At 51.3% G+C, this 23,382-nt stretch overlaps 1 protein-coding gene across 1 annotated transcript in view; it reads right to left on the reverse strand.

Annotated features, from left to right (window-relative positions):
* The window catches only part of PTGIS (prostaglandin I2 synthase), a 38,141-nt gene extending 15,025 nt beyond the window's left edge, over positions 1-23,116 (reverse strand). The window contains exons 1-5 of the mRNA XM_037059875.1: positions 22,915-23,116; positions 12,544-12,667; positions 11,976-12,154; positions 9,694-9,837; positions 6,362-6,513 (exon numbers count right to left, since the gene is read on the reverse strand). Of these exons, the coding sequence (XP_036915770.1) occupies positions 6,362-6,513; positions 9,694-9,837; positions 11,976-12,154; positions 12,544-12,667; positions 22,915-22,988 (673 nt within the window). The 5' untranslated portion in view covers positions 22,989-23,116. The remainder of the gene's footprint in view (positions 1-6,361; positions 6,514-9,693; positions 9,838-11,975; positions 12,155-12,543; positions 12,668-22,914) is intronic.
* Positions 23,117-23,382: the final 266 nt, after the last annotated feature.

Genomic DNA, 23,382 nt, shown 5'->3' on the forward strand with positions numbered 1-23,382 from the left:
ATTGAATAGTACTGTAAATGCTGCTTTTAAGGATGACTCTATGGAGCAATGCACTGTGAAAAGACAACTGACAGAGTTGGAGAAAGTATTTGCAAATCATCTTATCTGATAGGAGTCTAGTACTCAGAATACATGAAAAACTCCTATAACTCAACAATAACAACCCCCCCCAAAAAAAAATCCCCCAAATGGATACAGGACTTGAACAGACATTTCTCCAGGGATGATGTACAAATGGCCAATAAGCACAGGAAAAGATGCTCCACATCACAACTCACTAGGGAAATAACAATCAGAACCACATGAGTGAGGACCATCTCATGTCCCTTAGGAAGCCTAGTATCCGAAAAAAAAAAAAAAAAAAAAGCTAAATAATGAGCAAGGATGTGGAAAAACCGGAACCCTGTGTGTTGCTGGTGAGAACACAGAATGGTGGGGCCACGGCGGGGAGGTTTGGCAGGTCCCCAAAAAGTTAAAGATAGAACCGCCACTCGCCCCCAGCAACTCCACTTCTGGATGTTTGTGCCCGAGAAGTGACAGGACCTCAGACAGCCACCTGGACGCTCCCACGGTTCACAGTGGCATTAGCAACAGACCAAGGTGGAAACAGTCTGGGTGGCCGCCAACGGAGGTGTAGGTAAACCAAATGCAACGTCTCCGAACCACGGACTCAGCCCTAAAAGAGAAGGAAATGCTGACACAGGCTGCAACACGGATGAACCTCGAAACCCTCACGCCAAGTGAAATAAGCCTGACCCGAGAGAAGAAATGTGGTATGATTCACTGACCTGAGGTACCCAGCAGCCAAATTCAAAGCGACAGAAAGTAGAAGAAAAGTTACCAGGGGCTGAGGGAGAGGGAGATGGTGGTTACAAAGCTTCTGTTTGGGACACTGAGAAATTTCTGACGACAGACAACGATATGGTTACACAACATCGCGAAGGTGCTTATTGCCACTGAATTGCCTAGTTAAAAGTGGCTAAAATAGTGAACTTCACAGTCTGTATATGTTACCACCATTAAAAAGAGAGAGGTATGTGAATGTCATTTGGCAAATGAACTGAAGATGGTGTTATACAATAAAAAAAGAGGGACTAGCACAAAAGTTAAAAATGTAGGGCAGTGGTTTGATCGCTGAGTCAATCCCCATTGGTAGATCCCTTAGAACAGCAGGGGGCACACACCCTACATGAGACAGTTACTGCCACTCTGCATACGTTGTTAGGAAAAAGCAAAGTGCCCATACGAGTGTGTTCGGTATGCATTTACAGGGAAAAGAGAATGATTAAGAATGATTAAGAACACAGTCACTTTACTTGCATTTGCTAAAGGCACGCTGGAAGGTTCCACGTGAAACTAATAAAACCGGCCAACCGGGGAGAGTGAGAATTGGGTAGGAGACAGCATGATAAGAAAGGGAAGGAGACATTTCACTGTCGTGATTCTCTATGTTCAATGACTGAACCACGTAAAGTATATTAAAAGTCTGGCAACCCCTGCACAGACACACCCCCGCCCGAGAAAGTTCCCAGAGAAAAGACCAATAGCGCCACAGATTCTAAGGTTCAATGAACTCATCCGGGGTTTCATACGGACGATATGGGGTGAAGGACAGGGACCTGGAAAGCTGAGTCCGGCGACTCAGCTACACAGCGGGCGAGATGCTGATATCGAGGGTGGAGTCTGAATAGAATCATTTCCCGAAATGAAAGAGTAAGGAGAAGGCAAAAGTTCATGTTGCATGTGAACTTCACAACAGATGCTCAACAAAAATCAGTGAGAGGAAGTTCAACTTCTTCATTTCTATTCCTAATTATTTCTATATTTGGGTTGACCAAAAAAAAAAAAAAACCCAACTAAAAATACCTTCCCACCAGGAAAACAGGGGCTCGCCGTATATTTGGATCACAGTAAAATTTGGGCTTGCACTGTGTTTCAACATGCGGAGAATGGTCTAGAAACGCCCTGTGCAATAACGTAACCACAGGCCATCAATGGCTACTGGGCCTTTAACATGTGGCTTGCCCACATCAAGACATGATGTGAGTCAAAGTTTTAGTCCCAGTAACAAAATGTAAATGATCTCATTAATAATGGTTATATCGATGACATGCTGAAATGCTGATTTAATTTTAGATATACCGAGCTGAGGAAAATGTATTATTAAAATTGATTTCATCTCTCTCCTTTTTAAAAGCATCTAACAGAAAATTTAAAGATAATTCTGTGGCTTGCATTCAAGGAACAGAAGTGTTCTAGAAAGAGAACACCAAATTGCTAACAGCAGTAACCTTGGGAGAAGCATTTCCCTTTTCTGTGATATTTAACTTAAAAAAAATAAGTTTAAGTAAGTAATACTCATTACTAATTTTTTGAATAAGTAATATTCAGTTTTCTTTTTTTAAGATTTTATTTATTTATCTTTAGAGGGGAAGAGAAGGAGAGGGGGAGAGAAATATCAATGTATGGTTGCCTCTTGTGTGTCTCCTGCTGGGAACTGGCCTGCAATCCAGGCATGTGCCCTGACTGGGAATCGAACCTCGATCCTTTGGTTTGCAGGCTTGTGCTCAATCCACTGAGCTACACCAGCCAGGGCTTAACTTGTTTTAATAAGATGCAGGCAAGCCCAGATAAGAGCTGAAGCTCTGGAGCTGAGTGCCTGGCCTTGGACAAGTCACTTTCCCTCTTAACACCTCAGTTTCCTCACCCGAGAAATGGGGTGATAAGAGTCCCCACCCCACAGGGCTATGCAGAGATCGATTGCATTAACATACAACGCACAAAAAGTGATACCTGCAAGAGTCCCAGTAAACATCAGGTATATTACTAAATAGTGCTTAATGAATGCCAGCAAATTATTAGTCCAAGGAGAATGCATTCACATATTGCTTAACTATTTCTATGATTAAGAAATAATGATAAACTGCTCTGCCCCTTCCTAGAAGGATGATCTTGGGCAAACCACTCCATGTCTCTGAGCCTCAGTTTTCCCATCTGTAAAATGGGGGCACCTGGGCTCATGGGATCATTAGGAGGATATAAAAAGAACTTCCTCAGCCCTGACCGGTGAGGCTCAGTTGGTTGAGTTTAGTCCTGTGAAGCAAAAGATCACCGGTTGGGTTCCCGGTCAGGGCACATGCCTGGGCTGTGGGCCAGGTCCCCTGTTGGGGTGCATGTAAGAGGCAGTTCATCAGTGTTTATCTCCCTCTCTTTCTCCCCCCCTTTCCCTCTCTCTAAAAATAAAAAATAAAATCTTTATTAAAAAAGACCTTACGCAAAACATGCTCGATGCAGGTAGGGGTCTGGTAAATCCCTTGCTATAGTCTAGCCACTCTTATAAGGTACGTATTATTTCAGCCACAGTTTAGTGACTCAAAGCTGTGAATCAGAACTTTGAGGCACAAGTGGCTGGTCATAGGATTTGAGTCAGGGGAGGCCGGTTCAAATCCCGGACCTCCCGCGCTGTGTGGAACTGGTTGAGGCTGTGTCCACCTCTGTACCTCACTTCCCCCATCTGCAGAAAGAGGGTTTTTCTTAGAAAAAGAGACCTAGAGACTGGGGGGCACAGAAAGGCCCCCTTTGGGAGACAGGCCTTTAAAGTCTACATTCTCCTGTCCTGGCAGATGTGGCTCACGGGATTGAGTGTCCGCCTGTCAACCAAAGGGCCGCTGGTTCAATTCCCAGTCAGGGCACAGGCCTGGGTTGCGGGTCAGGCCCCCAGTAGGGTGTGAACGAGAAGCAATCACACACTGATGTTTCTCTCCTTCTCTTCCTCCCTCCCTTCTGTCTAGAATGAGTAAATAAAGTCTTTTTAAAAAAACATCTGTGTTCTCCTTTAAAATGAATTAAGTTTATGTACGAGACTCTCTGATTCTTTAGTATAAAAATGCCTATTCCCCCCAAACAAAAGTCAGATGAAATAGCTTCCCTACACAGTAATCAGTAAAATGAATGTTTTAGAAAGAAGCAGTTAGCTTAGCTTGGGGCTTTATTTAACTGTCCCTGCCCCCAATGCCCTACTATAAGAGAAACACCAGACTCAATGGTCTAAGGGTCAGTTTTCTTTCAAAATAGGTGTATATTTTTTAGAGCACAGGGGTAGTGCATGTACATGGTAAAATCATAATAATAATAAATGAAATTCTACAAGTTCAAGTGGGTGTACTGTGAAAGTAAGTTTCTCTTCAGCCCATCTAAGCTTTCTCAGAAGCAAAAATCTATACATGTTCTCACCTTTTAAAACACATGGATGTTAACTAACATCCCCTTCTGTGAATGCATCATTTATTTCACCAGCCCTCGTGGTGGACATTTAGGTTCGACTAGCGTTTGGCATTACACGCAACATGGCAATGAATACCTTGGTGTGTCTGTGGACGTGTGCAAGCATGTCTGTGGGACAATTCCTAGCAGTGGAAGTTCAGGATTCAAAGAACGTGCATTTTATATTTTGATAGGGACGGTTTGCCCAACAGCCTTCGGCCCTGAACTGAGAAACCTTTCCCAACATTGCCACCTGCTGCTCATACTGGGAAATGCAGCCTTCCTTTAACCAGCCCAGGTCCCAGAAGAACAGAGGGTTCCCAGCTCTGCAGCTACCCAGCCTCCCAGGGAGCGTCAGAACGAAGCAGAGGGCAATGCAGAAACCACTCTTTCCTGGAGAAGCGGTCGGGGCTGGGATGTGTCAGGTTATTTATGCACAGCATTTTGCAATCAGATGGGCTAAGTTTCCGTTTTGCTGGCTATGCCGCCCACCAGCTGTGTCTATGACAAGGAACCTCTCTGAGTCTCAATTTCTTTACCTGCCAAGTGGGTAAAATGATACCAAACTTCCAACACTGACAGCAGGAGTCAGTAAGATAAAGATTCGCCTCTAAAAAGACATTAAGAGGCACGAGGAGGCAGCTCACACAGAAGAAAAGCAAACAGCTGGGAAAGCCTATAAAGCCAGGGGCCCTTTTTCACCCATCAGATTGGCAAGGATTTAAAGGCTGATAACTGCATGTTGAGAAGGTTGTGGGACAATACAAATTAAAACACGTTACCCAGCTCTGCCCATCAGATTGGCAAACGAGTGGAAAGATTGATAACATCTGGTGGGCCCCTTCCCTTTGAGTAGGCATAGAAATTGTTCCATTTTTTGGGAAATGATGTGGTAGGAACTAGTAAATATTTTAATGTGTATGCCCTTTGACCTGGCAAACCCACTTCCAAAAAAATGTCATCAAGAAATAAAGTCTCCAGATGGCTGAAGCGATAACAGTACAAGATACTATAATAGTCACACACACACACACACACACACACACACACACACACACACACACACAAGGAAACAACCATAACAACCCTTTCAAGGGGCGTGGCTACTGAAATACTGACATGTAAGGGCTGGAAGAATGTTTTGTTGTCGTTGTTAATTTTGTCCTTCCATTTTGCTGGATTCTTTTTGCTTCAGTTAGTTTGATCATGGATTTTCTGAGGTTTTCCAGATATAGTAGGAGATCATTTGCAAATAGGGATCGTTTTAATTCTTGTAACAAAAATTGATTTCTCTTATCTAATTGTATTGACTAGCACCTGGAAGATGTTTGTACTGACAGGGGGAAATGTATCTATATTGTTAGCTTAAAAAAAAACAAGTTGCAGGCTTGGCTGGTGTGGCTCAGTGGATTCAGTGTCAGTCTGCAAACCAAAGGCTTGCTGGTTCAATTCCCAGTCAGAGCACTTGCCCGTGTTGTGAGTCAGGTCCCCAGTAGGGGGCACATGAGAGGCAAACACACATTGATGTTTTTCTCCCTTTTTCCTTTCCTTCCCCTCTCTCTAAAAACAAATAAATAAAATACTTTAAAATATAAAATAAAATAAATATTATACACTCTAGATATGTATATCTGTCTCTATTTGCAAAATAGAATATTCCAACAAAATACTGAAGGGATATATGTCAGCATGTTAACATCTATCTCTATAGGAAGCTGGGCTTGGAAGAGTGGATGTTATTACTTTTCACTGTCACATCTATGAATATTTAACCACAACAGTGTTTCTTAATTTAAACAATCTAATGTGCTAAAGTTCGGTTTACAACAAAATATAAATAAGGAAAATGAAGTGATGAGCTGTTGTGAGCACTGAATGAGACAACACTTCACTAACCTGGTATCGGGCACAGAGAAAGTTGTCAAAAAATATTTTTTTTCTTATTACCTCAGCCAATCCTGACAGCCACCGTGTAGGAAGGTCCTACTTTCCTCCCTGTCTTACAGGTGAGATCCTTCACCTTGAGCTGGGACACCCCTCTGTGTCCCACAGTCTGCCCCGGGCCCACCAGCCCCCACGCCCCCCATGCGGTGCTTACCCACAGACAGAGAGCCACGTGCCAGCTTGGGAAGCAGCCGCTCGAGCTGGCGGAAGGAGTGGAAGACGTCGGCCGAGTGGGCGCGGTCCTGGGCCTGACTCTGAGGGGTGTGCGGCAGCGCCTCGACTCCGTACAGCGTCAGGTAGCCGGCTCTGGGGACAGCACGCAGCGGATTGGGGGTCCTCCTTGGTCACTCCCGGCCAAACCCTCCCCCATGGCAGCCTACAAGCTTTTCTTCATTCACACCCCCAGTGAGCACCTCCTCTTCCTACTGGATGCCCCGACTGCTCGGGGCGGACAGACACTGTAAACAACAGACAAAACCCTCAAGGCCTCATAGGGTGGACACTCAAGTGCAGACCAAGAGAAGTGCATGTACAACTAATATGTCAGCCGGTGCTCCGAGGTATGTGGGAGGGAGAGGGCAAAGGGGCCCGCCACTAGGCTGACAGCTGGTGAGGGCACAGAGGGAGGGGTCCGAGGCAGAGGGAACCGTGGTGCCAACATCCGAGCCAGGGCAGAGGGGGGAGGGCTGAGGAACAGCAAGGAGGCTGGGGAGGCCGGAGCAGAGTGAATAAGGGATGAGATCGAGCAGAGCGACAGTGGGGTAAGATGGAGCCACAGGCCAGGAGAAGAGGCTCCTGCCCCTGCAGAAGGATCAAGGCAGGCTCCCTGGAGGAGGCAGGGTCTGAGCGGAGACCTGCAGGGTGAGAAAGAGAGGGGTGAAGGGTCACAGCCTGGGGAAGGCCCAGGGCTGAGAGAGCAACTTGGCCTGGTCAGAGCTGCCAGGTGCTGCTGGTCCAGGCACAGGAGCTGGAGTGTGAGGGGACAGGGACAGGACAGAAGCAGTCGGGAGCTGGTAGGGCTGGTCGTGCAGGGCAGGGCAGGGATGGAGGCCTCAGCCATGAGAAGGCTGGGCTTGACCTAAGGGGTCAGGCAGAAAAGGGACAGGGTCTGGTTGGGGGTGGAGAAAGGATGAAGCACAGGAGCAAGGGTGCCGTTGGGATGTGTTCTCTCTCTCTCCCCCTCCCCCCCGCCCCCGCCGTAGGAAGGGTCTAGAGGACAGAAATGTTCTCTGCCAGCAGCCCCAGGCCCACTGGCCTCCATCCCGGGAGAGAAACCACAGGCTTTCACTTTTCCCACGGGGCGGCAGGGGCCCGCTGGGCCTCTGCAGAGAGACACCACCAAAGCCCACTGCTCCCCTTGAGCGCCTCTTGGTCCTGCGTTTCCCTGGAGAGGGATTTTCCTGAGGAGAGGAAAAGGAGAGGGTGGACGCCGGAGTGAGAGAAGCCGGGGGCCGAGAGAGGCCCATCCAGTCCTGACTCTGTCTCTTATCCGCACAGTGCAGGCACGTAGTAGGCCCTCAGTAGATGTTCGCTGGATAGATGGTTGGAAGGATGCAAGGAGGGATGGGGGGATGGAAGGATGGATGGGAGGGAGAGTAGATGGATGGGTGGATGGATGAATGGATGGATGGGTAGGCGGGAGCATGGCTGGACAGATGACAGATGGACGGACAGGAGGGAGGGTGTGAGGATGGATAGATGGGTAGAACTTAACGCTGAGAACACTGATCTTGGGATAAAATTACAGAGTTATCATGATTCTGAGCTCAGTCCACACCAACAAGGCCACAAGCGGTCACACTGTGGAAGAGAGGGCCCTTCCACATCAAAGTAACAACTTAACTGGCTAAAGACAGATAATGACATGTGTGAACATACACATAACCTATAGGTGGCGCTAGGGGCTATAGACAAAAGGCCTGAATGGGGCTAGGTAACGAGAGAGCCATCATATTAAATGGGGTGTCAGAAAGGCCTCTCTGAAGGAGATGACACTTGCCATGAGGCTTGAATGAAGTGTGGTGGGAGCCATGCAGAATGTAGGGAACAGCATTCTCGGGCACCAGAACAGAAATTGCAAAGGCTCTGAGGTGAAGGTATGCCTGGCCTTGTTCGAGGGGCAGTAAGGAGGCCGGTGAAATGACAGGGGAGAGAGCAATGGACACATGGTGGGGGGCAGGCAGGGATAAGAGTAGAAGGGGCCAGGGTGAGAACTTTAGATGTCACTCTGAGTGAGGCAGGGCCCCGCCCAGGAACGTTTGAGCGGTGGCATCTCACGGTTGGGCATGTGAACCTGCCCCTCCACGTGAGGGTCCATCACCCAAGCCACCCACCCCTCTCCACTTCAGGGGCTTCGGAGGTGACAGAAAGGCCCCAGCTGCCAGACACGGAGGCAGGAGCTCCAGCCCAAACCAAGGGTCCTAAAGACACAGGGACGCACTCACACATGACCCCATGTCCTGCCCACTGTCGCGCTGGCCCTGAACGACCCAGCCGCCACCGTGTCGGCTCCACCGCCCGCAGCGCCACAGCTTCCTCTCAGACTCCTTTGTCCACACAGGGACACAGGGTGGCAGGGGCCAGGGAACCTCGAGCTGCCTTGCTGGGAACTTGCTGGGTGGTGTTAGCTGACCCTTCCTGGACCTCAGTTTGCTCCACAATGAAAGGGCGGACCAAACCAGCGTCACCCAGACCAGCCGCAGCCCTGGGTGGTGGCTGCCCCACTCTGGGAAACAGTGAGAAAACATGTGGCTCTCCTACACACCCAGGGTCACACTTGAGAGAGCAGGCTCTGTGGCCAGCCCTGCCGTGACCCCACCTGTGGGACAACTCCGGGCAAATGACTTCAGCCCTGCAAGCCACCGTTACCTCCTACATGGGCAACTGCGACAGCCCCTAATGGGTCTTCTTGCTTCTCTCTCATTGCCACACACCTGGCCCATGGCCTAGTGCCCCTGCAGGAGCCAAAGAGCACTTTCACTTTATTTTAAATTTTTATTTACTGATCTGAGACACACAGAGAGAAACACTGCTCTGCTGTTCTACTTCTTTATGTGTTTATTGGTCGTTTCTTGTACGTGCCCCTCAGGGAATTGAACCCACAACCTTGGCGGTATTGGGATGATGCTCCAACCAACTGAGCTACCTGGCCAGGGCTCAAAGAGCGCTTTTAAAGCTCTAAGTCCAATCCTGTCCAGCCCCTGCTAAAACCCCCAGCGTCACTCATCTTACTTAGAATAAATCCCAAAGCCAACAAGGCCCCCCCCCATTTTTGGACTCTGTCTCCTTTACAACTTGCAGGCTGAGCCAGGGAAATACTTGGGGTCCCAGACTCAAAAATGTCATCTTGCAGTCTTTGCTTTCAGGGTCCCAAATGGCTTCCCCCCCACACATAAGGTCCTCATGGTTCCCCAACCACTATTCAGGGCTGAGCCAGGCCCAGCATGTGGGGCTCCCCTCGGGCGAGTGGGGGCTGCCCAGGCTCACCTGAACAGGAAGCCGTAGGAGAAATCGAGGAGACCCATCTCATGCCAGCCGCTGCCCGCTTCTGTGGCGTCGCCCAGCAGCACGGTGCGGAGGTTGGTGTACATGGCTTCTGTGAGCGCCTGCAGGTCTTTGTGGAGGAGAGTCCTGGGGCGGGGGACAAAGAAATGAGAGAGCAGCTTCCACGCACAGGCACCTCCCTCCCCAAACCTCAGGGTCCCGGGGCGCCAGTTCCTTGTTGGCAATGGGGGTCTTGGGAAGATTGGCTCGAACAAGCTGGTCTTATTGCTGTCGATGACGAGGACCAATACTATTCATCGTGTGAAGCACAATGATCTCACTTTATTTTTTGGCAACTCTAATGGTTAACAGTTACCATTATGATGCCCATTTTACAGAAGGAGAAACTCAGACATCGAGGGAAGTGACTTGCCCAAGGTCACCCAACAGATAAGTGACACGGCTGTGACTAATCTGCCCACCTCCACAGTCTGGACTCTTTTTTTTAAAGATTTTATTTATTTATTTTTAGAGAGAGGATAAGGGAGGGAGAGAGAACATTGATTGGTTGCCTCTCTCGTGCCCTCAGCCGGGGACCTGGCCCTCAGCCCAGGCTTGTGCCCTGACGGGGAATCGAACCAGTGACCTTTCTGTTTACAGACCAGCAGTCAACACACTGAGCTACACCAGCCAGGGCCAGGGGCTGGAATCTTCTCCACCATAGTCTATCCCTCCTTGGGGCACACAAGCTTGGATAAGGAGCCCTTTAGTTTGAGTCTAACTCAAGAGTGGAAAACTTCCAGAGGGGTTCCACGAACCTGCAGGTGATAAAACCTTTTGCATGTTCAAGTCGAAACACTGTTGGAACCCAGCAGACACGACCCACGTGCAGTGTAAAGGGCATAAGAGAGCACCTGGCACATTGTAAGTGCTCCATAAATGGGAGGTTGTGATTGACCCTGACCTTGACCTTGTTTTCCCGACCCCACTCCAGGCACTAGTCCTCAACAGAGATAGTAGGTTGAGATGGCAGCCATGCCCAGAAGACATCATGCCAACCTGGCAGAAACTCCTGGGGGCAGACACTGGAGGAAACTGGGGTCCTCCCTGCGTAGTAGAGTAGGATGCAATGAACAGTGGATTCTTGTTGCTAATGAGCTCTCATGATCACCCTGGAATGGCGGGACCCGGGACACTTAGGCTCAGAAACACTCCTAGCAGCTGTCCCACAAGGCCAAGGTCAGACTGGGCACTGCTGTCATCAGTGTGCACCTCACAGTGCTGGCCTTTCCTCCGTTTAGCAGTCCTGCCAACCCCAGCCCTCCGGGCACTTTCCCCAGCTCCTGGAGGCTCCCCTCCCTGGAGACAGAGCCGTAGAGATGAACATCAGGCTGCCAGGCTCTTAGGGGTAGATGCAGAGTCTCGTTTCCTCAGTATCGTGGATGGAGAAGAATGCGCTGTGGAGTCTGCAGACTTGAGTTCAAATCCCGGCTCCGCCACTTATTAGCGGTAGACCGTGGGCAAGTCACTTCACGTCCCTCAGCCTCAGGTTCCTCATCTGTAAGATGAGAATAGAAATACCTACCTCTTGAGGCTATTGCACAAATATGAGAGTGAGCCTATGGAACACCTGGCAGGTGGTAGGTGTCCTCAGAGGGTGGCTGGCATCCCTCTGCGCCCCCGGCATCTAGGCTGGTGAGCAGGGCATGGCGGGTCCTCAGATGTTTGCCGAATGAATGCAGAGTTAGTGTCGTGTGGTTGTTGTAAGACTCCCTTATGTTTCAGGACATGCACCCCTCCCTAGCTGCGTGACCTAGAGCAAGTCACCTCTCTGAGCTCCAGTGTCCTCATGTAAAAAATGGGGCTGTAGGTCCTTACCCTTCAGCAATGCCCTGAGGACTAATGCAATCCTGCATGATGCCCGGCACAGAACAAAAACTCAAAAAATCCTCCCTTCATTTTACAGATGTGGACACAGGCTTGGGGTGGGGGCGGGGGGAGCCTCTCCAAAGTCACAAGGCTAGGAAGGGGCGGAGCTGGGATTTGAACCCAGGTCTGGCTGACCCAAACCCTGGTCTCCTTCTACTCAAATCAGAGCTGCCTGCTATGACGTAAAGTGTTCTTCTTTAGCCCAAATATTTTGGTTTTTTTCCTTTGTTTTTGTTTGTTTCCTTGAAACAAAATATCTTTACGGGACACCTGTTCAGACAAGCACAACTTGAACCAGCAGGTGGAAGTGGATCGTCCACCCTGGCCACCCACAGGTGCCACGTGCGGCCACTCACGGTTTCATCTTGGCCTTTTCATCGCTGGGGTTGTAATGCGGAAGCTGCACGTCGAAAATCCTCTCCATGAGGAAGACGGCATAGGCGTGGAAGTCCAGCTTCGTGCGAGGCTCCCACACCACCGCATCATAGGAGTGCGGGTCCAGGAGGACAGTGATATACCTGCCGCCCACCAGCACCTGGGGAGTTGGCAGGTCAGCGTGAGGAGGGCCGCCGTGAACAGCAGCAGCTGTCCGTGGTCAAGGGCTCACACTGTGCCAAGCACTGGCCCCTTTGGGTACCTAACAGACAGTGGCCTTTCATCAGCCCCTCACCACCACCCTGTGAGGTAGGGACCGTCATTCCCCCATTTACACCTGAAAAGTGAGGTTTTGAGAAAGCACATAATGGGCCCGAGATGGCACAGCCGAGAAGTGAGGAGCTAGAACTTGAATTCTGCACTTCTTTGCACCGATGTGGAATGAGTGGGTTAGCGTGTGCATGGGGGCTGGAGGAATCAGAAAACACCAGGTATGACAGCCCCGGCTGCTCATCCCCTTCCCTCCCAAGAGGCGCCAGAGGTACTTACAGTAAAGATATCGCCATGCTTCTCCTTCATCCTCGCGAGGAAGCCGGCAGCATCTTTTCCAAACTCCAAGGCGTAGCCCAACCAGGGGATGCTGCCCAGGTCCAGGGGGGGCTCACCAGGTCGCCTGCAGGAGCCACAGTGCTCATCACCATTTGATAGAGCAGGGAAGAGGGTAAGTGGGTAGGGTGTGGGGCGTGCCTTTAAATGGAGAGGGCAGCGCAGGCGTCCCTGAAGGTGGTGAGAGAGGGAGCCATGTGGATACCCGGAGGAAGCGCCTCCAGGCAGAAAGAGCAAGTGCAGAGGCCCTGTGGTTGGGTCATGCCTGGCATATCCAAATGACAGTCCAGGGGCCAGTGTGGGTGGACTGGAGGGGCAGGAAACATAGCAGAGGTTGAGGCCACAGCGGTAATGAGGCCCAGGCCTCACAGGGCCTTGCGGGCAGCCGTGAGGGCTTCGGCTTTGTCTCAGTGGGGCGGGAGCCATGGAAACTTGGAGAAGAGTGGGGACGCGATCTGGTTCAGTCTTTGTTACTTTTTTCTAACAGATCTTTTCGGTTGCTGAGTAGAGAACGGACTTCAGGGGGCTGAGAGCCGAAGCTGAGGGACCAGACTGGTTGACTGGTGGTCATCTCTCTAAAGGTGGGAGAGCTTTCCAGAACCTGGTAGCATAAAGATAGAGTTGTCTGGTTCAGCCAGCACGGCCCCAAGTCTGGGAGAACAGAGCAACTCCTCTGAGAATTGAATCACATATAGATAGCTCACTGGGATAGACAGAATTCTGAGCTGGCCCACAGCTTCGTACAATCCCCTCCCACGGAGTGGGGGGCAGGCGGTACAGCTGACTTTATGGAAGAACACTCCTCCTCGGTGGGCCTGGCCCAGTCAGGTGGGTGCAGGGCTTACAGGAGACAAAACTGTTCTGGTGAAAGACTCAAGGCATGAGACACGGCACCAGGGAGAGAGTCTCTGTTGTTGGCTTTGAACATGGAAGGGGCCACAAGGCAAGGAATGGCGGTGACATCTAGGAGCTGAGTGGATCCCATCTGACAGCAGATGGGGACCTCAGTCCCACAACCACAAGGAACCGAACTCAGCCAGATTCTTCGCCGGATGTAGCCTTGCCTGCCGCTTGACTTTTGGCAGTAGAAGATGCTGAACAGAGAGCCCAGCTCCACCCTGCCTGACCTCTGACCTGCCAGACTGTGAGCTGATACACGCTGCTGTTGTAAGCTGCTAAGTGTGCAGCAATCGGTTACACAGCAAGGGGTCATTAATCCCCTCAGACTTACATGGCTCTTGCATGGGGCCCTGCCCTTGACCAAGCACTTAGTAGGTACGAAGTGGTGTATGAACCCCATCTTGTCCTCCCCCCACCCTTTGAGAGGTAGCTAAGGGGAGCTGCCTCAAGGTCACAAAGGAGCCTCACGATACTGCAGGGCTGGAGCTCACAGTGGGCCCCTCAGAGGCCCCTAAACCCAGGCCAGCACCCGGGTTGCCGTGTTGGAGCTCTGAGAACCGCAGGGAGGCAGAGAGCTCCCTGCCCGCTGAGTGCGTGAGTGAATCATCCCAGCTCTTCTCACTGTGGACTCACTGGCTCCTTCGCCAAATGTGACGATGAAGCTGGAGACACAGCAGTGAACAGGACAGACCAGGTCCCTGACCTCACGGGGCGCACAGAGAGAGACAAAAACAGAAAAAAGCCAACTCATTTCAGAGAGCGAGAAGGGTGATAAGCAAAATGCAGGAGATGCAACTCAATGTTGAAAAGAAAGAAACCCAATTTAAAAATACACGAGGAGCCCTGGCTGGTGTAGCTCAGTGGATTGAGCGCGGGCCTGCGAACCAGACGATCGCGGTTCGATTCCCAGTCAGGGCACATGCTTGGGTTGCAGGCCAGTTTCCGGCAGGGGCCAGTTCCCTGCAGGGGATGCACAAGAAGCAACCATACATTGATGTTTCTTTCCTTTCTCCTTCCCTTCCCCTCTAAAAAGATAAATAAATAAAATATTTTAAAAAAATAAAATTAAAGTAAAAAAATAAAAATACATGAGGGATTTGTATGAACGGTTCTCCAAAGAAGACACATGAATGGCCAGTAAACACATAAAAATACGCTCAACATCATCGGGGAAATGCAAATCAAAACCACCCTGCAAGTCCACTTCACACCCACGAAGATAAACATCATAAAATAAAAAATAAATTAAAACAAGGAAAGTACTGGCAAGAATGTGGAGAGACTGAGATACTCATTTCTGGTGGGAACGTAAGATGGTGCAGCTGCTTTGGAAACTAGTCTGGCAGGTCCTTGAAAGGTGAAACAGTTCCTATGCGACCCAGCACTGTAGCCCCAGAGAACTGAAAACATACGTTCATACACACACTTGCACGCCATCGTTCATAGTAGCATTATTCCGAAGAGCCACACAGCGCGGGGCCAAGCCACATGCCCGCTGACTGATGAGTGGGTAGACAACAAGGGGTCCACGCTGGCCTGGGGACACTATTCAGCCATAAAAAGGAGAGAAGCGCTGAACCATACCGCGACGTGGAAGAACCTCGCGGCCACCGTGATAAGTGCGAGAAGCCAGACACAAAGGGCCACGGATTGTGTGATTCTACTTCTGCAGAAGTCCAGAGAAGGCGGGTCAACAGATAGCAAGCAGGTGAGCGGCTCCCAAGGGCTGAGGGGCGAGGGATGGGGAGCGGCTTCGCGTGGGCACCGCGTTTCCTTGCGGAAGGATGAAAATATTCTGGAGTTACATAGTGGTGAGGGTTGCGCAAGCCTGTGAAGACACTAAAACCCACTGAATTGTCCACTTTAAAAGGGTGAATTTTGTACTATGTGTATTACATCTCATTATAGAAAATAAGGCCCTGGCTGGTGTGGTCCAGTGGATTGAGCGCCGGCCTGCAAACCGAAAGGTCACTGGTTTGATTCCCAGCCAGGGCACGTGCCTGGGTTGTGGGCAAGTCCCCCCGTTGGGGGCATGGGTATCTCTCACATATTAACGTTTCTCTCCCTTTCTTTCTCCCTCCCTCCCCTCCTCTCGAAAAGTAAATAAATACAATCTTTTTTAAAAAGAAAAGAAAAAAGGATGACACAAGATAGTGAGGGGCTAGTTCAGAGGAGGTGGTGGGGGCCGGCCTCTCCAAGGAGGTACCATGTGAGCAAAGACCCAAGGATGAGAAGGAAGTACAATGGAAGAGCAGAGAGAAAAGCATTACAGGCACAGGAAACAGCAAGTGCAAAGGCCCTGCGGTGGGAACACACTTGGTGAGGTTTTCATGACAGAGGAAGCTGATGTGGCTGGAGTGGAAAATCAGGGGGTGGGGGCCATTGAGAGGCAAGAGATGATGTTGGGAGCGACCTGTGGACCACGAGGACCCAAAAGCCAAGGAGAGAGTCTGGCTCATAGGTCAAGGGCGATGGGGATCCTCTGGAGGGTTTGAAGCGGGAATTGGGAAGTAATGTGCTTTTAAAAGGTTGCAACTTCGAGAGAGGCAGCAGGGAGAGGTGTCAGGAGGCTACTGCGACCACCTGGAGAGCAATGACAGTGGAAGTGCAGGACACAGTCCCCGGGGAGGCAGCCCAAGCATCCACCCTCCCCATCCCACTTCCAGGACTGGGGGCTTTTGTGTTCCCACAGCCATCCAGGGAGCACCAACTTGTCTTCCCCGCTCTTTCCCCTCCCTCTCACCTTCCGTCACCATGGCCTCCTGGCCCCTCTGTCTAGCTGACCCCCAGCATAACCCAAAGCAAGGGACAGGTGGNTGAGAGGCAAGAGACGATGTTGGGGGCGACCTGTGGACCACGAGAACCCAAAAGCCAAGGAGAGAGTCTGGCTTGTAGGTCAAGGGCGATGGGGATCCTCTGGAGGGTTTGAAGCGGGAATTGGGAAGTAATGTGCTTTTAAAAGGTTGCAACTGCGAGAGAGGCAGCAGGGAGAGGTGTCAGGAGGCTACTGCGACCACCTGGAGAGCAATGACAGTGGAAGTGCAGGACACGGTCCCCGGGGAGGCAGCCCAAGCATCCACCCTCCCCATCCCACTTCCAGGACTGGGGGCTTTTGTGTTCCCACAGCCATCCAGGGAGCACCAACTTGTCTTCCCCGCTCTTTCCCCTCCCTCTCACCTTCCGTCACCATGGCCTCCTGGCCCCTCTGTCTAGCTGACCCCCAGCATAACCCAAAGCAAGGGACAGGTGGTGAATGGAGAGACTGGTCAGACTTGAGAGCAAGAGTTTGGAGATAACAGGAGCAGAACCACAGAGGATTCTTGTGGGCACCAGGAAGTGCCTCCCGCCACCACCTCTTCCCCTCTCCCTGGCCCCCACTCTACCTCTGAGCCCATTATCTAGGAAACTTGCAAAGCTGTGGGTCTGGAGTCCTCAGGGGGTGCCAGGGAGCTACCAAGACCTTCTCTTTCCCCTTGTCTTTTGGTGGGCCCCTGGGTCAAGGCCACTTCTCAGAAGGCTCCTCTTAAAGGTGGGGTGGTACGCTGGCAGAGCCCAGGCTGGAGTAACCCATTAGCCCGACGAGCACCGGCCCAGAGAGACAGTAGGCGGGGGAACAGCGTTTCTGGCAGGAGGGCGTGGTGGTTACAAGCCCAACTTTAGTGCCACTTTCCGGCTTCAAATCCCAGCCACCCACCAGCTGGCTGTGTGGCTCTGCTTCTCCATGCCTCCGTTGCCTCATCTGTGATACAGGGTTGACCACACCCCTGACCATGCAGGCTGCAGTGCAGATCACAGAGGTTACAGATAGGACGGTGAGTGCCCGGTACCTCGTTGCTGAGGACCAGTAAGGACCTGAGGAGCCGGACCCATAGAATTCTGGGCACCACTTATTGAGTAAAAACAATGTGTCTGGTGCTGTGCATTTTCCAAAGGTGTCCTCGTTTGGTAATAATAGCTAACTCTTCATGAGCCCTGGCCATGCCACCCTAAGAGGAGGAAATTGTTACTATCAAGCCCATTTTACAGCAGGTGAAACTGAGGCCAAGGGGCTGAGTCACCCCGGGACCCACTGTGGGGGATCTGGGTTTCTAACCCAGGCAGGTCTGGCTGTAGGGAGGCTACCCTGGCCCCAGGCCCCCAGGTGGACACCTGCATCCCCACTTTGCAGATGAATAAACCAATACACAGAGAGGTTTCAGCAACCTGTGCAAATGTGGGGCTTGAGATTTTCCCTTAAGAGGTCTTTGGGGATGCGGGTGGGGCCTGGGCTTCCTTTCCTACTCTTTATTCCGGCCTGAGCTCCCCCGGCAAGCCAGGTGTTATTTCTGGCAGCTTTCATCTTTCCCTAGAAAAGTCCCAAGGAGGCGCAGACAAAGGCAGGAAGCTAGGCGGCCAGGCGTCTGGCCTCTGGCATGGCGCAGGCTCCGCCAGCGCCCGATCTAACTCAGACCCAGGCCACATGCCAGTGTGACTCAGCCTGGCCAGTGGGGCGAAGGAGGCTCTATTTTGGGGTCTGTGGTCACTAGCCTCTCCCACTGACACTCTCACTGTTTTTTGGGCACTGCCAGGCTCCCGCCCACACAGCTGATTGCCGCCTGCCCTCCTTGGTTCGGACACCAAGGCACCTCTTCTGAGTTTTAATTCCCATCATGTGCGGCCCTCCAAAAACTGCCCATTCCTCACTCGTAGACCCCTCCGCCAACCCCACCACCTGTCCTATCTCTCTCCACTCGACCCTTTGCACGTCAGGAGAGAGGGTCAGGGTGGATCTCCCCACCTTTGTGTCTCAAAGGATCCCACCTTCACTGGACAGAGGCTCCATGAGGGCGGGCACTCATTGTTGGCCGCAGTAGGTGCTTAATAAATATGCATCAAATGAATGAATCATATACATAGTTGGTGCTCAGTGAGCAGCACCTGCCTCCCAGAGTCGCTAAGAGGGTCAAGGGAGCTAGCGCAGGTGAAGCAGCTCACAGATGACCCATGTTCTGGCTTGCCCGAAGAGGCATCCCTTTGCTGTGCAATGCTGGTGCATTGCCCAACCTCTCTGTCCAGTAGTTTCAACTCAACTCGGGGCCTCAGGCTCTGAGAGGATTTAATGGAAGAATAGAAGGGGGCTGGTTGCCATTCACCCAGGGCCTCCCTAACCTTCTCTCACTACCCCCTCTCGTGGACTCCTACTGTGTAAAAAAAGCACGTGGCCATCTTACTCTAGTTTTGTTTTCCTGTTTTTGTATGTAATAGACACCAATTCAGAGAATTGTTTCTCAACATAAGAAAACACCTGCACAGTAATAAAGGTAACAGCTGAATGTTGGAGAGGCAATAGAGAGTGGTGGGGATTGTGGCAAGGTCTAACAAGGACTCTACTACTAACTCCCAGGCAAGTGTTTTTAGATCTTCCAATTTTTTTTTTTTCACAAGAAGCTGGAAATCTGGAGCTTTGTGTGTGGGGCCCCCTAGTTCTCTCCCCCTGTGCTGCATGGTACATGCCACACCCGCCTGGGGCTGAATCCAGCCACAGACCACCATTTGGTGACCTCTGATTAGTACATGTTGGAAAAAGCTTGATTTGCTCTTAGAAATCCCATATTCTGCAAGGGCCAAGATCAGCCCTTGCACCACCAGGAACGTTCACCGGAGGCTACCTGTGGCCTCTGGTCTCCGAGAACACGAGCTTCCCACCCAGGAGATCTCTCCCAAGGCTTCCCGCAGCAGTCACACAGGCCCGAAGAGGAAGATATGCACTCAGCCTGGCGAAGTGGCTGGGGCGTGACAGACCAGTGACATAAGCCAACTCAGGGGACAGATGGAGAAACACAGGCCAGGAAAGCAAGGTCTCTGATACTCACGTGGCAGCCCACGGCCTCAGCGGGCACAGAAGTCAGATTCCTAACTCCCAGCTCACCGCCCCTCCCAGGAGGACACACTCATGGTTAGTAAGCTAGGCTTAAAAATTCTTACCATAATTGCAGAAATTTGAATTTGGACTTGGAACTAGATGACATTAAGAATTATTTTTTATATTCTCAAGAAAACAGAATTGCAACTGTCATTGTTTTTTGATAATGCATGCTGAGATAGTTAGCGGTAAGGTCATGTGACGCCTGTGATTTGTTTTGAAATGTTGGCAACTGTCAAATCTAGGGGATGAGTACCTGGGGGTTCTTATACTAGTCTTTCTATTTTTCTGTGTAGATGAAATTTTTCATAAGTAAATTGTTTTCACTTTCAGCAGAACAGAGCCCCACTCAGAGAGAGTTGCTGAAAGACTAAAGCAGTGCTTGTTTCTTTTTACTGGAAAAAGCATCAACTTGGCAACACGCGAGATGTGGCACAGAAGTTCTGCGTGACCCTAGGGAGTTCACTCAGTCTTTCGAGGCCCGGGCTGTAAGATGGGGTGATGAGTGTTACATCAGGGGTCAGTCAGGAGAAAGGCATGGCCCCAGGGGAGTGCAGGGCCTTGCTTGTTTTGACCCAAACTTTGGACCACCGTCTGTACAGCATCAGCAGCACCCACCTCTCTTCCTAGCACTTGGTTATTTGTCCTGTCATAGGATCTTCTGGCAGTAGCTGAATCTCTCACTGTCTTAACATCATGTGGCTCTAACACTATTTTTAAAGATTTTCTTTATTTAATTTTAGAGAGAGGGGAAGGGAGGGAGAGAAAGAGAGAGGAAAAGGAACATCGATTGGTCGCCTCTCACACATGACTCCAGCTGGAGACCTGGTCTGTAAGCTAGGCATGTGCCCTGACTGGGAATCGAACCTGTGACCTCTGGGCTTACAGTACGACACCCATCCCACTGAGCCACGCCAGTCAGGGCTCTAAGGCTTCTGAGCATTCAGATCACAAACATAATGTGTGCAAAGAGTGAGATGTGAATTTTCCTAGGAATTAAAATGCTGCCCAGATTGTTAATCCAGGCAGACCTTGGGCAAATTGCTTGGCCTCTCTCAGCCTCAGTTTCCTCCTCTGTCCGATGGGGGTAAAAGAGCACTCCTCACTGAGTCGGGAGGAGGAAATGAGAATGGGGGCTCAAATTGGGGTCCCTGTTGGGTCTCCCCAGGGTCCATGCAACTATCCCCCAACTGTCAGTGACCCTGCACCCATACTTCTCCTCTGTACCCACTTGCTGACCCCCCTAAACTGCCAACAGATATAAAAATAAACAATTCACCTTCAAAGATAAATTAGTTCTCTGGATCTAGCAAGCATTAGCTAAAATAATGTTTAATTGGCATCCCTGTAAACCCAGCAAGTCCACTCTCCCCTACTGTTGCCATCATCAGCCCCATTTTAAACACTGGGAAACTGAAACAGAGAGTGGTTCTCAACTTCTTATTCCTACAGGCTGGAAATTGTCATACACTGAGCACCCAGGTCTCCTGCCTCCCATGGCTGCCGCCATCACCCCAAGAAAAATGCAGTCGCCCCGAGAAAATCTCAGACCGGGACGCCCCACAGGAAAACCACAGCTCAGCATCTAAAATAGCAAAAAACCACGGGAAACAACCTAAAAATCCACCAGTAGGGACAGGAATGCAAAGGCATAAAGAAGCCAGCCACTGTTCACACTATGGAATCCTACATGGAAAATCAAAAGACTGAGTTAGGTCTCCACGCAGCAACCTGGAGCGATGCCGGAACTACAGTCTGGAGTGAGAGAGAAGCCAACACACCGCCTGAACACACCTCTGCACGGAGGACCCCAAAAGCCCGACAACTTGGGAAAATAATTCATTTCATTGTAGGGAAACGCATTTGTTGTCTTTTTCTTTTTTTTGTGTGTGTGAAGTAACAGCACTATATTTCTTTCTTTTTCTTTTTTTCTCTGATGATTGAATACATGGTGTTCAATTTCACCTGGAAATGCGTCCGATTGTTGAAGAAAAATATCATGAACTTGTTGTTTGGAAATTCAACTAACATACTGTTTAAAAGTAAAAAGTTTCCAGAATATTTCTGGAACTTTCAAGCACTCTGATTTAAACACACACACACACACACACACACACACACTCTTACACTGCCCTGTCTTATCTACCAGCTCACGCCCAATGGCCTAACATGCGTACGAGTTATTGTAAAAACAGCAGGGGAGGCTAAAACGTTATGATATCCTGGACTGGATCCCGGAGTAGAAAGAAGACATGAATGGAAAAACTGCTGAAATTCAAATAAAGCCTGCAGTTTCGTTAGTTGTAACAGACCAGAGCTGGTTTTTACTTTTGACAAGTGTATAGGACACAGGGGAAAATGTTAACAAGAGCAGAAACTGGGTGAGGGGCCTTTGGGAACTCTTTGTACTATCTTTGCAACTTTTTGGGGTAAATATAATGCTAGTCTAAAATGAAAAGTGTACTCTAAAAATCTGGAAGGTCGCCCCAGACGGATCAACAGCAGAAGTCCAGAATTGTCGGAAGGTGGTTAGAAGGTTTATCCCTAATGGGTTATTTGTTTTAAGTCAAAGGCATTCAGCTATTCCTCGTGCAAATTAATTTCTTGAGTGTTTTAGGCAACGAAAAAGGCCTGCTGCCACCTCCCTGACTTGAGGGGTACGAGTTTTTTATTACTTTTTCTCCTAAACTGCAGATTCTCAATGGAGCAGAAAAACCTTTGGGACTGGGAAGCTGAGGCATTTCACCTTGGTTCTGCCCAGGCCGAGGGACCCTCCGGCAGGGGAGACCCCTTCGTGGGCCTCAGTTTCTCCTCGAGCAGAGGAACACACCCAGCCCACCCAGCCCCCTGGTCCACGTCCGGGACTCCTGTGGAAGCCGGTTTCGGGGCTGGTCAGAGGGCCTGCCCCCAGCCCCGTTTCTCCCATCTGTACAATAGGGACGGGCAGGAGGTTGCACAACCGGACAGCAGAGAGCAAGGCCGAGGTTTGCACCAACCAAGTAGGTGCTGGATCCAGGTAGCGGCTAGAGAGCGGGAGAGGGCTTCCACCGAGCCCATCCACGCACCTTTCCTGACCCGCAGACCCTGGGTCCTCACCTGGCACCCCAAGCGCAGATCCCAGCGCTCTCCAGGCCCGGCCGACCAAGCTTGTGCGGTAGGTGTCAGCCCCCTGGGACCTAGCCCGGGCGTCCCGACACCTTCCTGAGCCGTCCCACCCCCCTACTTTGCAGAGGTAGGCTGGTGCCCGGTCCGACCCCTCCCGGGGATACGCACGGGAGCCCCTAGTGCTAGAGGCCTGGACTCCCACCTCAGAGGGGCTCGCTCGGGGGGCGTGGGTGGCAGTGGAAGCCCCGCCCTCAGCACTGGGGAGGGGGCGGGGTGGGGGGGGGGAAGTACTCCGGCCAGGCCTGCCGCTGGCTCCGAGACCCCAAGCTGCAACCCAGGCCAGAGAGCAGAGACGCCCCCTTTGTCCTGCAGGGCGGCGCGGGCCGGTGGGGCTGGGGTACACTCACCGCGTGCGCCTGCGGGTCAGCAGCAGCAGCAGCAGCAGCGCAGCCAGGAGGCCGAGGAGCACGGCCCAGGGCATGGTCCGAGGAGCACAGCCCGAGGAGCACAGACCGGGGCGAGCCTGCAGCGACCCAGCGCGGGAGACTGCGGGCGGGCTCGGGGGTGGCCCGGCCCACCCAGGTGCCTCTCTCCGCCCCTACGCCCTCTCTCCAGCCCACAGGCCGGGCCCATTTAGGGGTGAGGGGCGGGGCCGTCGGTCCCTCCTAGGTCCCGAGGGGTCGCTGTGGGCGTTCTCGGAGGCCCCTTCCTCCCGGCTTGAGCTGGGTCAGGCCCCCACCCCCTGGGCCAGGAATGTGTAGAGGGGAGGGGGGTGGGAAATGTGGGACAGAGGAAAGGGAGATGCGGGTGGGAGGAGGGGTTGTGGTGGGGCGGCGTGGGGGTGGTGACGGAAAGGGAGAGGGTGTGCAAGGAGG

The sequence above is a fragment of the Sturnira hondurensis genome, unplaced genomic scaffold (assembly GCF_014824575.4).
Source record: "Sturnira hondurensis isolate 20B ecotype Veracruz unplaced genomic scaffold, ASM1482457v3 Scaffold0011378, whole genome shotgun sequence".
Lineage (NCBI taxonomy): Eukaryota > Metazoa > Chordata > Mammalia > Chiroptera > Phyllostomidae > Sturnira > Sturnira hondurensis.